At 39.9% G+C, this 13,489-nt stretch overlaps 1 protein-coding gene across 4 annotated transcripts in view; it reads left to right on the top strand.

The window, feature by feature from the left end:
• Window positions 1–1,420: 1,420 nt before the first annotated feature.
• The window catches only part of nedd4l (NEDD4 like E3 ubiquitin protein ligase), a 41,576-nt gene continuing 29,507 nt past the window's right edge, over window positions 1,421–13,489 (top strand). For 3 of the 4 annotated variants that reach the window (XM_029444165.1, XM_029444162.1, XM_029444161.1), the window contains exons 1-5: window positions 1,421–1,747; window positions 3,991–4,064; window positions 8,365–8,446; window positions 9,945–9,983; window positions 10,720–10,773. In XM_029444165.1, coding sequence (XP_029300025.1) covers window positions 1,703–1,747; window positions 3,991–4,064; window positions 8,365–8,446; window positions 9,945–9,983; window positions 10,720–10,773 — 294 coding nt within the window. In that variant the 5' untranslated portion in view covers window positions 1,421–1,702. Of the gene's footprint in view, window positions 1,748–3,990; window positions 4,065–8,364; window positions 8,447–9,680; window positions 9,814–9,944; window positions 9,984–10,719; window positions 10,774–13,489 lie in introns of those variants that run through there. The other variant, XM_029444164.1, reaches the window with a different exon arrangement.

The following is a 13,489-nucleotide window of genomic DNA, read 5'->3' as shown; positions in this document are numbered from 1 at the left end:
AAACTAAATATTGTAGGCTATATTTAGCCTTACAGAAATAGTACATGAAAGTTTATCATGTCATTTTATAAGTTAAAAGGTCAATAAAGAGGTTGACGCTGTAAACGTAAATATAAGGGTCAATAAAGAGTTTGACAAAGACTACCAGGAATGGGTAGCAAAGGGAGTAAACCAGTTGAAGGGCCACAGGGGTCCATTGTTGATCTCATGCTTTCAAAATATGGCCCTGATAGTTTAAAACATTTCAATGTTATTTTATCTGCTATTTTAGACTATTTTACATCAACACTGATTATTGTACTGTAAATGCTCTTCTTCTGTCTAATCTTGTACTAATTGTTATGTTTTTGCTGTGAAGCACTTTGGGCTGCAATTCTTATATGAAAGGTGTTATACAAATAAAGCTTATTATTATTATTATTATTATTATTATTATTATTATTATTATTATTATTATTATTATTATTATTATTATTATAAGAAACAATTTGCATTGCAAATAATTAATTATATTATATTATAATGCAATCATAATAATCATTAATAATGAAGTAACATATTGGCTTATGTGGTTATTGAAGCCTAACCCAACAACCAATCAATCAATATAAACAAATAAATAAGTACATTATGTATGAAAAAAGAATATTGTCCACAACAACAACAACAATAATAGGCCTACACATTTACTGTGTCACAGTAGTATGTTTGTATCTCATGTTTACCAATTTGTATAGTCTGTTTTAATGGATTCAATTTGTATCCAGTGGGATACTTCTCAATGCTTTAATAAATATGTTTATGTATTTTCACATACAGTAGCTCTAATCTTTCTTTACTGTTCGTAAGTCTTATTTGAGTCAATTATTTGTATCATTAATTCCTCTTGCTTATTGCTTGCTTTTATATTAAATTATGAATGTGGAAATAGATAGAACTAAAGTTAATTTAATTTCCCACGGTGACTCTAACTTTTGCCTCTTCATCGACCTAAATTCGTGATGCGGATGATCAGTAGTTTCATCTAATATGGTTGTTTCTGATTGGCTGTGTTGTTCACAAGCCCCGCCCCTGGCATGAACGCGCTCAGTGCTGAGTTGTAATGACCAGAGCGAAAAACCACCTTCATGAGACTAGTTAGCTGAAAATCCAATATTATATATTATATTCACATTTAAAAAAAATCATGACAATGTTAAACTTAGTTGCTTTGCGAGACCCAGCCTAACACACCCTGAAAAAGGGGGAAATAACAGACACCTCAGTTCCACGCCCTCTGCATATTTAATTGGTCGTTGAGGAGCTTTGGGAGATTCATGTTGCACTTGATTGGTTGATGTTGACAGCAATCACATCTAATCGGCACACGATTGGCTTAGCTGTTAAGAGGAAGTCAAGTGTCAAAACGTTTCGGGGGATAAGCTCGGAGTTGACAAAAGCGATCTGTCTCAGTTGAAACATTTTGGACACAGTTTTTTTTTTAATTTCCAGGTTGTGTCCTGGACACGGACCACGCTGGGGAGGATTACGTTATCCGGCAGCGAACCAAATTCCCCGTGCCGTGCCAAGGACTTGGTCTCACCGTGGACTTGACCACCACCGCACGACAGAGAGAGCAAAGTGGGACTTTATTGTTCAAGGCTAGCTAGCTAGCTTTGCCAAGCGGCTTGTTTTTGTGTGTATAGCGTGGACCGCAGGCTATATGGCTGCGAATTACGAGCCGATATATGGACTTTCAGAAGATGAGGTAAGCCATAATCTCAACAAGGCTTTGTTATGTAGATCTCAGTCATGAATGGGAGTCCTGCCGTAAATAGCTAAAACCAACGCTAGCCGATAGTCACGCTAACAAGCCCTCTCCCACATTCCATAGTAATGTTCAGGCAGCTGTCAATTTCCAGCAACCATTCCTGCGTGTGCAGTAGTTTACTAATTCAGAGACCGATGCACCACTTTGTCTTCAGAGTATTGACATTAAACCCACCGAGCAAGCTTAACATCGCCTCATTTTTTTAAATTATTGTATGCACAACGTGTAACTCCACAGTGCTATTCTGAAGCCCAGATGTGCAGAGGAGACATTTATTTGGAAGAGGGCTGGGTGGCATGTCAAGCTACTCTGCTTGATTTAAACATCGCCTTGTGTCAGTAATCTGTGAGCTGACCGCTAAACATGTTTAAAGCGGAGGCATGCACGTCTTGCTCTGCCAACTGAGGTCGATATTTACATTAGTGGTGAACTCTTTGTCGCCTTTGACATACAATCGTACATCAATAATGTGGTGTTAAGTAACATGCTATGATGTAAACGTTGTTTTACATGGTAGCACGATAGTCATAAATCAAACACTACTGAGTGATAAACAAAAACATTTGCTGCTGTCATATCATTCAAGTACCTGCTAGACATTACTAATGCAGTCAGAAATAGTAAGGCTGGAGATGTTGTTGTTTTTTGGATAATCCGGATTGATGATTAAAAAATGTATTATGTTTTAAAGGTTATCAGAGGAAAATAGGGGCGTGACTCTGAATTTGACATTGTCATCTGTCACTATTTTATCAGTATGAAGAGAAGAGATCTGCATGTGGCCTTTTTATGCCAGTTTATTGGACTTATTTTAGATGCATTGAACCTTAAACTGGCGTGTATCTAAATAGATAATCCAAAACCCTTGTTTTTGTTTCTTTCCGACATTTAACAATTACAATCCGAACAGGTAAAGATAAACTTTATTTCACAGGCTATGAGCAATCTAACTCGTTCACTTTTATAACCTTGTGGTGCCCCGTCTGTCAGTCATTACTGGAGAGGAAGAATGCCAGTAAAAACAAATCCACACACTGCATCACAGGGGACTTCAGAAAGGGTTAGCTAGTGTTTGGTTAATATTCACCATATTGCAGGCGTTCAATCCCATCATGTGATCTCCACAAGTAATGGTTTTAAGACAACTGTGGGTCTACATTCCCAAGACACTGCACTTCCTGTGACGATATATATATAAACCTTTTATATTATAAACCTGCCTATAACATTGTAAGATATGCAAAGGAATTAGTTTTTGCCAATAAAAACGGTAGAACCTTTTACATTTTGAAAAGTCATCAACTATAAAGCTTATTTAAAAAAAGAAAAGAAAAGCGTAAACTTCACTCAGAAACCATGTAATGTAATTTATTACAAAGCCTGTTTAGCACATGCTGTGTGGAAAACACTCAAAAATGCTCCACCCTCTGAACAAGGCCATGGCCCGAGGTAACGGTTGGGTTGGGTATGGGTTCCCACCCCCATTCCCTCTTCGGCTCCATTATCTAGCTCTTAAAAATTGTGACCAAATTTGTTTTAAGGCTTTATGTAAATATCATTACATCTACTCAGAATACACACCAAGAAGCAGTATCAGTCATTTTATTTTAGCCCACAGAAGTGTGTAAAAGCTGTGAACCAAGCGTGTTGTGAATTGGTTTAACGCAACGTACACTTTCTCTCTCAGGTGCTGTGGGAATTGGATGCATACACGCAAACATTAACAACCATAACAGCATGTTTATCCTTGCAATATTTCAACATAGCTTATGTTATGTCATATGCCAGGTTCTAAATGTTGGAGTCATTCAGGACTGAAAGCCTTTCAGATACAACTCATTTAATTTCTAGGTCGGGGTTATTGACTTAAAAAAATGCCGTTTGAAGTGGTGTGTGGTCGGGCTGGGCAATAACTCGGTGAGATATTATTTTTATAATGTATCGTCTTTCAATGGAATCATGAAAGTGATGCACAGTTATGTCGTTTAAATTGATTATAAAAAGCACATACTAATGAAAAATATGGACTTTTTTTATTGAATTACCAGAACACATCATTCATTAAGATTTAAAAGACTTATATTGTGATAAAAGATTTGGACCATAGCTTGAGTTATTAGATCATTTGTCATCTTTTAATTTGATTTAATGCTTTGGTCCTTAATCTCTTTCTTCTGCAGAATGAAGCGAGAGTGCTGCGGGTTAAGGTCATTGCGGGAATGGATCTGGCGAAGAAAGACATCATTGGAGCCAGGTGAGCATCGCAGGACTTTTTTTTTTCAGGACACACCAGAAGATGCTGCTTCCACTGTTCTAATGTCATCATTATGTGATCGATGTGTAGGCCTGGTCACTGTGCTAGATCAGGTGCACTGCTTCTGCCTCTGGCATCGCCCCTCCTCTCCTTTTAGCAAATCTAGTCTAATATGTTATATTTTGGCTGGTGTTAGAGTCTCTAAAGATCACATATGTATTGTCATTTTTATAACTGTTATGTAAAATGCAATATTAAATGAGAAAAGCCAAACACGAGACCACGTGCAGGACCTGTAGATAAGTCATAGCATCCTGCTCTTTTTGATTTAGAGGGACTCCTTTTTAGTCTGTCTTTTCCACCTTAGACAGTTATTGCACTTTGACTACACTCCTTTTCCTTCCAAAGATCTTGCATCAATGATTACCTACCTGCCTCTTCTATCCTAATCATAAGTCATAACCCACCTATATCACAGCTGTTTATTACAAGCCTTTGACTAGTAATTGTACATATCCACATACTCTCTCACACGTAGGAAGACGTGTTAAAGGTAAACCTTTGTGGGTCTTTGCATGTTCTTCATGGGGCCTTTTTCTTATGCTGTCAGACCTCCTCTCTCCATGTACGATTCTGTGATGAAGTGTAACCCACTCTTATCACAACTTTTATGCGATGTTACATAACATCCCTCTGTGGAGTTGTATTTGAAGTCTGTGTTTTGTTTTTTTTGCATGGCTAAGCTCTGTGACTTCTACTCTCTAATTTTTTAATAAACCACCTCTCTGTATTTGTGGTGCTAGAACACTGCGATCAATGAATAGTACAAAGAGTGACCGTCATTCGCTGCTGAATCAGTATTCATTGTGTGTGTGTGTGTGTGTGTGTGTGTGTGTGTGTGTGTGTGTGTGTGTGTGTGTGTGTGTGTGTGTGTGTGTGTGTGTGTGTGTGTGTGTGTGTGTGTGTGCGCTCTTGGTCCATGGCAGATGCAGCATTCCACCCGGGGCCTAACTTTAAGGATAATACCTGTTTATTTTTAATGGGTTTAGATTAACTGACTGAACCCATTCATGTACTTGCTACAGTCAGAATGACCAACCATCCTTTATGCTGCAGATTGGTTTTACCTTCAGGAAGTCATAGGTGGCCATTATTCTTACATAACACGTTTAAAACGGTTCAGACATGCTGTTGGACATCTCATAGGCATTCCTTTCCACACTGGTATTCATGTTGTATGCTACCCTTTAAAAAAAAGAAGATTTTATCTAGGGATCCACATATAATTCAGTGTCTGTCGTTTTATGTCTGTTTTTTTTCATATACACTCTCGACAACATGCAGCCTTGACGGCTGAATCAAGATTGCAGAGAGAGTCAGCTTTTTGACTTATAAAGATCCACTTAAATACCTGAATAAGTCTGTACAGGAAAATATTATGCAGATACACGTTGCAGTATGTCAATAGTGCCACCTATTTGGAGCAAAGCTTTACTCGCACAATCAGAAGTTACTTCATCCAAGATACAGTTATGCAGAAAAAAACCCTTTTTAATTATGATGCATTTTTTTCTTCTTTTGATGCACTTGGTATCTGACTGAAATCACCAAGCCTCATCTAAATGTGAACACTGTCACTACTGTTGTTCACAGTATTGCGTTGTATCTGAGCTATGAGAGCGCGGACATTGTCAGAGAAAGAGCCAGACATGTTTAGCACTGTGAGTGCTCCTCACGTGCCAGAGTGTGTGTGTGTGTGTGTGTTCGCATCCTGATGACCTGCCGGCAGGACAGCTCCGCCTGGCTCAGGAGAAATCTGAACTGTAATGAAGAAACACTGAATGAGGTCTGGATGTGTGGCTACTAGCTGCCTACCACAGGAGACAGTGCTGACTTGGCAGTCTGTCTCCTCATAAGATGCTCAAACAGTGCTGGCTTGTTCTTTTCTGCTTCAAACTCGTTCCTGTTGCTGCTACTTTGATCTATTGTGTTCTTCTCTGTTATTTCGGACTAAGTGAAACACCCCAAGGTTTTGTTTTTGTTCTATTGAGGTGTTGATAGAAACTTGAGGAACTCTCATGCAATCAAACAAGTGGACCTAGCTACCATTTGAATCCAGCGACCCATGCTGGCTTTCATCTCACAGTGTTGACCTGAAGTAGCCTGTCTCCCTCAGCAGGATCTCTGTTGATAGAGGGAAGGAGACAAGAAGGAGTCTCAGTGCAGCCAAGATACAGTAGGCCCATTGTTTTAGTTTAGTCAAAGCACATCACAGTACCACACAAACACACAATTAGAGGCTGTGGGGATCCTGGAAGACGCTAATTAACAATCGAGCAATAGCAGTTTGGCTTTGGGTGTATTTGCAGTTCATTTTTTAATACATCCCATCCCTTGAGCCCCTTTCCTTTCGCTCGCTCTCAGCAACATCCTGAGAAAAATGTAAGACTGCGCGCCAACTTGCAGGCCCTGATCTAATCTTGGAATCGTACTGCTGCTTGCATCATGCCTGGATGGCAAAAAGATTGCCTGGAAACTGATTATGGCAAATCCGATTTAAAACACATTTATAGATGGTTTGAAATCTACCTTGTGTGTTAAGTCCAGCCACTGCAATCACAATGCCATTTATTACTCAGGAAATGCAACGCATGACACCAAGTTCTTGCCCAGAGCATGGGGGGGGGGGGGGGGGGGAAACATTTGAACACTTTCATCATCTGGGAAGAGTGAAAGCTAGATCGAGTGTTGGTGTGAAGAATAAGATGTTGTGTCTCTATGCTGCATGTAGCCTGCAGCTTGCTGTTTTACTTCCACATTGGAGAAACGCACCAGTAGACGCGTGGCGTGAAATAACTCGAACAATGTACACAGTAGATGAGCAGAACATGGCAGTGAAATGTAAGCTTCATGGGAAGCTTTGACTCCACTGAAGTACAAGATCAATAAGCACATTCATTGATTAGTTAAGACAATCGATCAGCAAGTCTTTGGATCACAGACGAATCATTTAAGTAATGTTGTGGACTGTTGGTCCTACAAAACAAGACGATTGATGATATGTTGAGCTCACAAACGAATAATCACAATCAAAACTCGCCTTTTCAGAACTGCTTTTAATATCGTGTGCTCTTTATTTATAGTATGTTGTCTTCTGTGATCAATAAAAAATAATAATTATTAGTTTCAATCATGTGTGAACACTCTTCAGACACCACGCTTGTTGTCGTGCCGCCTACCTGCTTTATGTAATGTACCATAAATAACATTGATGTGGCCAAAATAGAGACATCAAGAATACATGTGTGTAAAAAAATTAATAACAACAAGGAGGTCCGAGTGATTTAAAAAGAAAATCCATGTTTGTTTTTAATGTATAAGGTTTAATGTAGGAATGTGTTAAGTAAGTGATTTTAAGAAATGGACACTGTCACCACCACATAAACTTGTGAGAAGTTTTTCTTCTCTGGAAAGGTTATAACCTGACACTGTGCCTCTGGTTGCCTGTTGGGACTGAGATTATTAGGGTAATTGGTCTGCCTGGTGAATAATGCGTCTCTGCCTCTCTATCCAGAACTCACTGGAGATTTTCTACCCTGTCAGCACCTTTTTTTTTTTTTTTAAATAAACCAATTGGCTATTTTTAAATAGCACACAGTCACATACTCTGCTTACTTTGTGCACCGCTCACCTCAAAATGTTTTGCAGTTTCTATTTTTAGCACTCTGCTTTGTCAATAAGACATTATAGCCTTATCTCAAAATACCCAAATGGAAGCAGTTTTTATATCTGCTGCGTTGTTGGTGGCACACTCAGGTTTCAGGTCTGGAAACAAGGAGGGTGTAGGTAGTAGCCTAGCAAGAAGGGTCTGGCACCCGCAGTTAATATGATGTTAAAATGGAGATAGGTAGAACAGCTACTGTTTGTTTTTCCCTTTAAGATCTTAAAGAAGTGTGACTTTAGTACTAAAAAGTATTAAATGCCACTTAATGCTTGGTCAGATTTTGACTTAAACCATCATTTTGGTTTATATTCTTATAATAGATTGAAGATGAATGTGTGTTTAAAGAAGTGGACACACTTTATTTTGTTGTTGGTACTGAAATGTATTGATCTCGTCAGCAATTCTATTTGTAAATATGTGAAATATAATTTGCTAAATAGTGGTATGACTGCAGGGAGCAGATTTGTACCTGTGAATCTGCTCAAGCTGTTACAAAGTGAGAACTGTGAAAAGCTCAAGATAACTTTTTGGTCCACTGATTTTTAAAATAAATGTATTTCTGTTTTGTTTCTGCAGCGATCCGTACGTCAAACTATCCCTCTATGTTGCGGATGAAAACAAAGAGCTCGCCTTAGTCCAAACAAAAACCATTAAAAAGGTAAGTCCTAAGGTAAGAAGGGACTTTGATACATGCGTCATCAGATTGGCCACTCCTGCCGCAGTAATGTCCTCCCATACCTGCACCACGCATTTACCGCTCAGCCACTTAAATGTGGCTTTGTTCACTCCAGTTTCAGGTCCCAGGTTTGAGATCACCAAACTTCCTAATCCCACCCCCAACACTAGCACCACCTTTCCTTCAAATCAAGGCTGTGATATTATCTTTACGGCTGTAAACCACAGGAAGGCACCAGAAGGTAGTGCTTCCTTTTCTGCTCGGTACAGTGTTGAGGAAGACATTGGGAAAGCACTTCCCCCCCCCCCCCCCAGTGACCTATTTTGGGGAGGAAACTCTATTCACAGCAGGGGAAGCTATTACTTGCTATTCGTGTAAACTACATTCAGAGGATATTTTAAGGTTAAAGTGTGATTTTTGATATATATTCATTGCTCTGGGCTATGTCTGTAATCTATAGAGTTCTGTATTACATGTTGTTCACATGCACAACATGTAATGCTTGTTATTCATTACCTGTTTATATAACATGCAGGGGTGAAACACTTGTTATATCTTTGTGAATTTCCCCTTTCTGGGTAGTTAAGGTTAGCGACATGTAGCTGCCAGCCAACCCACTGCTGGAGTCGGGCAGCTCAGGCCTCCATGCAGGCAGACATATGCTGCCAGTGGCCATGGTTGCCTTACTGGATATAAATAGCTGACAATGCACTGCTATGTGGAGCAGAAAATGAAGCATCACCGCTCGGCTCTTCCATGGGCTCTATGTGTCTTTAAGTGGGACACCTTTGATGGCATCTTTGTCATTGAAGCTAAGAGTATGGCTGGTGGCAAGATGACATAAAAAAGAAAATAGAGCCAGTCTGAGACTAACATCAGGTATAATCTGATTACTCCTTACCGGTTATTTATATATCTGGTATAACTTTCTGGATTGTCTCATTATTTCATCAGGAAGACAGATTATAGAGTTTTAATTGGCGTATTGTTAAAGGGCAGTGGGTTCATTTGTAATTCTGCTTCTCAGCAGTTGTTTTAACAGAGATGTTATTTTATCGCTCCTGTAAAATGTTGTAAAGTGTTTATTAATCAGAGTCACTTGTGAAATTAAGGCTTCGTTGTCATTCCCGTGTTTAAGTCATTTTCAATCACCCGAGGAATTTTAGTGAGAAGTGTCACATAGTTCTCAGTCCAATAAAAATATCCAATGTGCCAGACAGACGGAGAGAGTCTGTGCGTCCACACACTGAGCGGATCATCCAGAAAGTGGATTGAAATCCTCATGGCTGTTGAGCTAGCCACTAATGCCAATCACTGGGACATGTTAACCACAAACCTTCTCCAACAACGTAAGGGGATCATTGACGCACAAGATTGAGCCTAATTTTCTAACTTGGGCTCTCTCCTTTCACTCTGTCAACTAATGATGGTGTTCATCATTAATGATCAATCTAACCACGTCTTTACTTTTGTGTTTCAGACCCTCAATCCCAAATGGAACGAGGAATTCTACTTCCGAGTGAGTTCAGATTTTAAACTCTTTGGGGCGAATATACAAAAGGATTGCGCAGCTATTGCGGCCGCTTAACTTGCAAGACAACAATTAACCGTGTAATTGTCGAAGCACATGCACCCCTAACTTTGCTGCCATGCGAATAGCGTCTCGGTGCTCCTGTGATATTTGAACATATTTAAACGAGGTAAACATTTGGCGCAAAAATTGGCCGTTTTCTATGCAAATGAGCCTCATTGCAAAAGCAGTCCAATTCACAAAAACCCACGCTTATAGCCGCAGTTGTAGTGAAATTCTAAGCGTCTTCAGAGAGTTGGTGGTAACTGATCAGTGGCTGCAATCCAATCTTTGTGAATTTGCCCCTCATTGTGCTTTATTATGTGCCAGATTCCCTGTCTTCCCAGTACCCTCGACTGCGATGGTCTGTTATTGCACTTGTTTACTCTAGAGTGGTAGTGTTAGAGTTGTTAATCTTTGCTTGCAGTTTAACTGAGAGTCGCAGCTCCTCCTTCACTGTAATCAAACTGACTGTATTGGACTTTCGAAGCTTAGCTACATGCGTATGATTACTCCTTACCGGTTATTTATAAAATAAATAATAGTTCAGCCCTGTGTAATAACGATTACTCGTGAATTATTGTGATGCAAAAGCAAGTTTGTTTGTATGCAAGTACATCTGAATGTCACATAACCACTGGATGACTGCTGTATAATCACCGCTGTTATTTTGTTGCCAACACAGGTGTGTCCGCAGAATCACAGGCTACTCTTTGAGGTGTTTGATGAAAACAGATTGGTAAGATTCACACTTCATAACCTCTTCCTCTTCCCCTCGGTTGCATATATCGCACATTATTTTTGATTTCAGTTTGTTATGCTTTGACATCTTTTTCCCAGGAGTTGATATATTTGATTCCACCCACAGTAAAACTTCATGCCTCCTTTTCATTTACTCTATACATTTTCCTTCCACGTTAAACTAGACATTGTATTCTCTTGATAAGATCTTGTTCCATTTTCTTTTGGTGATAATTTCAAGTTTTAGTCTCATTTACGCCAATAATACTTTGATGAACCGGGATGAATGTATGCCATCTTCCTGAAAAGTTTGGCTTTTGTTTCACCACAGGAATCCTCAACCTGGTATTTGTTTTTGACTTTATCTACACGGTTGTCATCGTGGTTTTCTTCTTGTGAACTCTCTGACGCGTTGCCAGATTTTGATACCACAGGATTTGAGCAGTAGCCTCAGTCAGAAGAACCAAAACAAAAACATTGCAGTACACATGGAAGAAACGTGGACACAGTGTCATTGCTCTACTAACGACTCCTAAATTCCTCTTTTGTCAAATTTCTCCAGTTTCCACCACAGACCAGAACACTAGTTTCATTGACTTGTGAAAGTAAGCTTGTTGTAGGCCCTCAGTTGCCATGACAACTATGGGTTCAGTACTGCAGTAATATTAGTTTCTTATGAATTCCCAGTAACTCTGAGATCTGTGTCTTGACTTTGATGTCTGATAAAACAAAAGGTGGATGCAGCCCAACATAGTGATGATGTTCTTGGCTGGATAACTCACATTCTGTCTGGGCCGAGCAGGTTACGGACTTCTGCTTTTGAGCACGGAGTACCGACGTGGGAGGTCGAAAGATCGGAGCTTGTGATTTGAGCTTTTTGTTCCACCACATTCTGCAGCTTTCCTGATAAGTTAATGAAGTGATGGTACATTTTTATGATTAGATCTTATTCAGTCTTTTTAATGTGAATGTTACTGATTACAAATCAGTGTATACATTAGTGTGTGTTGTGTGCACGTTCGACAGAGGGGATTTGTTGGCGCTCAGTACAGTGGGAGCTCTGTATAAAAGAGGATGACACGAGCACAGCACACCAGGCTGCAGTCTTCTCCTTATATGTCTGAGGAGGTGCTTTTCTGTCTATCTCTAGGTGCATGCCAAGGCAACTCCTCCACCACTGGCCAGTATTTCTTTCAAGGGGCTGTTTGTTCTCTTACATCCATTAATGGTTTATTTGTCTGAAGAGATGAATAGTTGGACTAGGCTTTGTGCTATAGCCTGTATGATAGTTTGTGGTTCACTTATGTGTACTTGGAAATATACTAATGCTGTAGATATACTTAATGTCATATGTAAGTGCCTACAAAGAATGGGAGAACTACATGCGAGACAAACAACATGGAATGTAAAGATAGGTTGAATAGACCTACAATGCAGTGTAGTGCTTTGTTTGAAGCAGACATGTTATGTCATTTGGCAAGCTGGGCGTGCTGCCATTAGACCACACGTTGGCATTTTGTTTCTTTTATACAGAACATTCTCCATAACATTTCACACACACATTTATTGACTGTGCCTAACACTGTAGGCAGTGTGTCATCGCAAAATGTAACAGGTTGCCAAGCCACGATTTCTTCTTGCTCTACTGTCTTTTTTGTTGTTGTTTTTGGGCTGTGTCTCTGCCTCAAGTCAATATCGCTTGTCTACTTGATGCCCTCTTGTCCACAATGGATAAATGTTCCTTATTTTCCCTTTACCACTGTGGTGCACCATGAGTGGCTGTCAGCTTGTTACAGACAGATGAGGCGACGCACTGACAACTAAACCATAGGTCCAACCAGTCTTAGTGGGAGCAACTTTTTGGATGATGCTGTTCTGAAAGGCCAAATTATAATCAAGGCTTTGTCAGTTCAGTGAAAGGAGGCAGACAGCTCGCCCACCAACTAAAATTGCCCAAAACCCCCATTTTCACAAACTGATCCATCGTTGAATCACTGCAGTATAAAGAATGCTCTCATGATTGTTGTGAAAATCTTAATACATTTTAACTTGGATTTCAGCATTGAGGACTAACCTCAGCCTCACAGCTGAATCGTATCTTTGGTAGTTTTTGGATGCAAACAGAGTGGCCTATAAAACCACCAGACAGTTTAGTGTTTGGTGGTATGGGATACGGCGTTGTCTCTTCTGTTTGAAGAAGACTTGGATCTCCAGAGAGGACTGCGCTGTTTTTCCTTATCAAAGCTGCAATCTGTCAGATATTCTGCTCTGCACTCTGCTGCTGCCTTTTTTAAATTGTTGGTCCAACAACTTCCTTCTGCTTTTCCAAGCTACAGGAAATAACATGGCTCAATTTTCCCGCCAGATTAGTTGGTTAATTTAGCGTTTTTAGTGGGACCATTTAGTAAGAAAGTCTTCACTTCCTGTTGAGACCAGTGTACCTGTTGCAAAAGGATATGGATGTCATATTATCTGTTTGTATACAACAGATTTATGGGTTTCTTCTGTCATCCCTCCTTCTGTTTCTTACTCCCCTCTCTCTCTCTTGGGGTGCATGGTGGGAGGTTCAGGCAGGTCAGTAACAGTAAAAAGAGGTTTGTTATGGCTTTAATTCAGACCATCTTGCAATAGATCACACCAGCGACAATGCCAAATCGGCCCAGGGGTGTAAAGTGGGGAGGGCCAGTGGCCACTTCCTACCTCCCTACCTCCAG

This window comes from Cottoperca gobio, chromosome 12 (assembly GCF_900634415.1).
Source record: "Cottoperca gobio chromosome 12, fCotGob3.1, whole genome shotgun sequence".
NCBI classification, from domain to species: Eukaryota; Metazoa; Chordata; class Actinopteri; order Perciformes; family Bovichtidae; genus Cottoperca; species Cottoperca gobio.
This window is presented reverse-complemented; position numbering and strand designations above follow the sequence as displayed.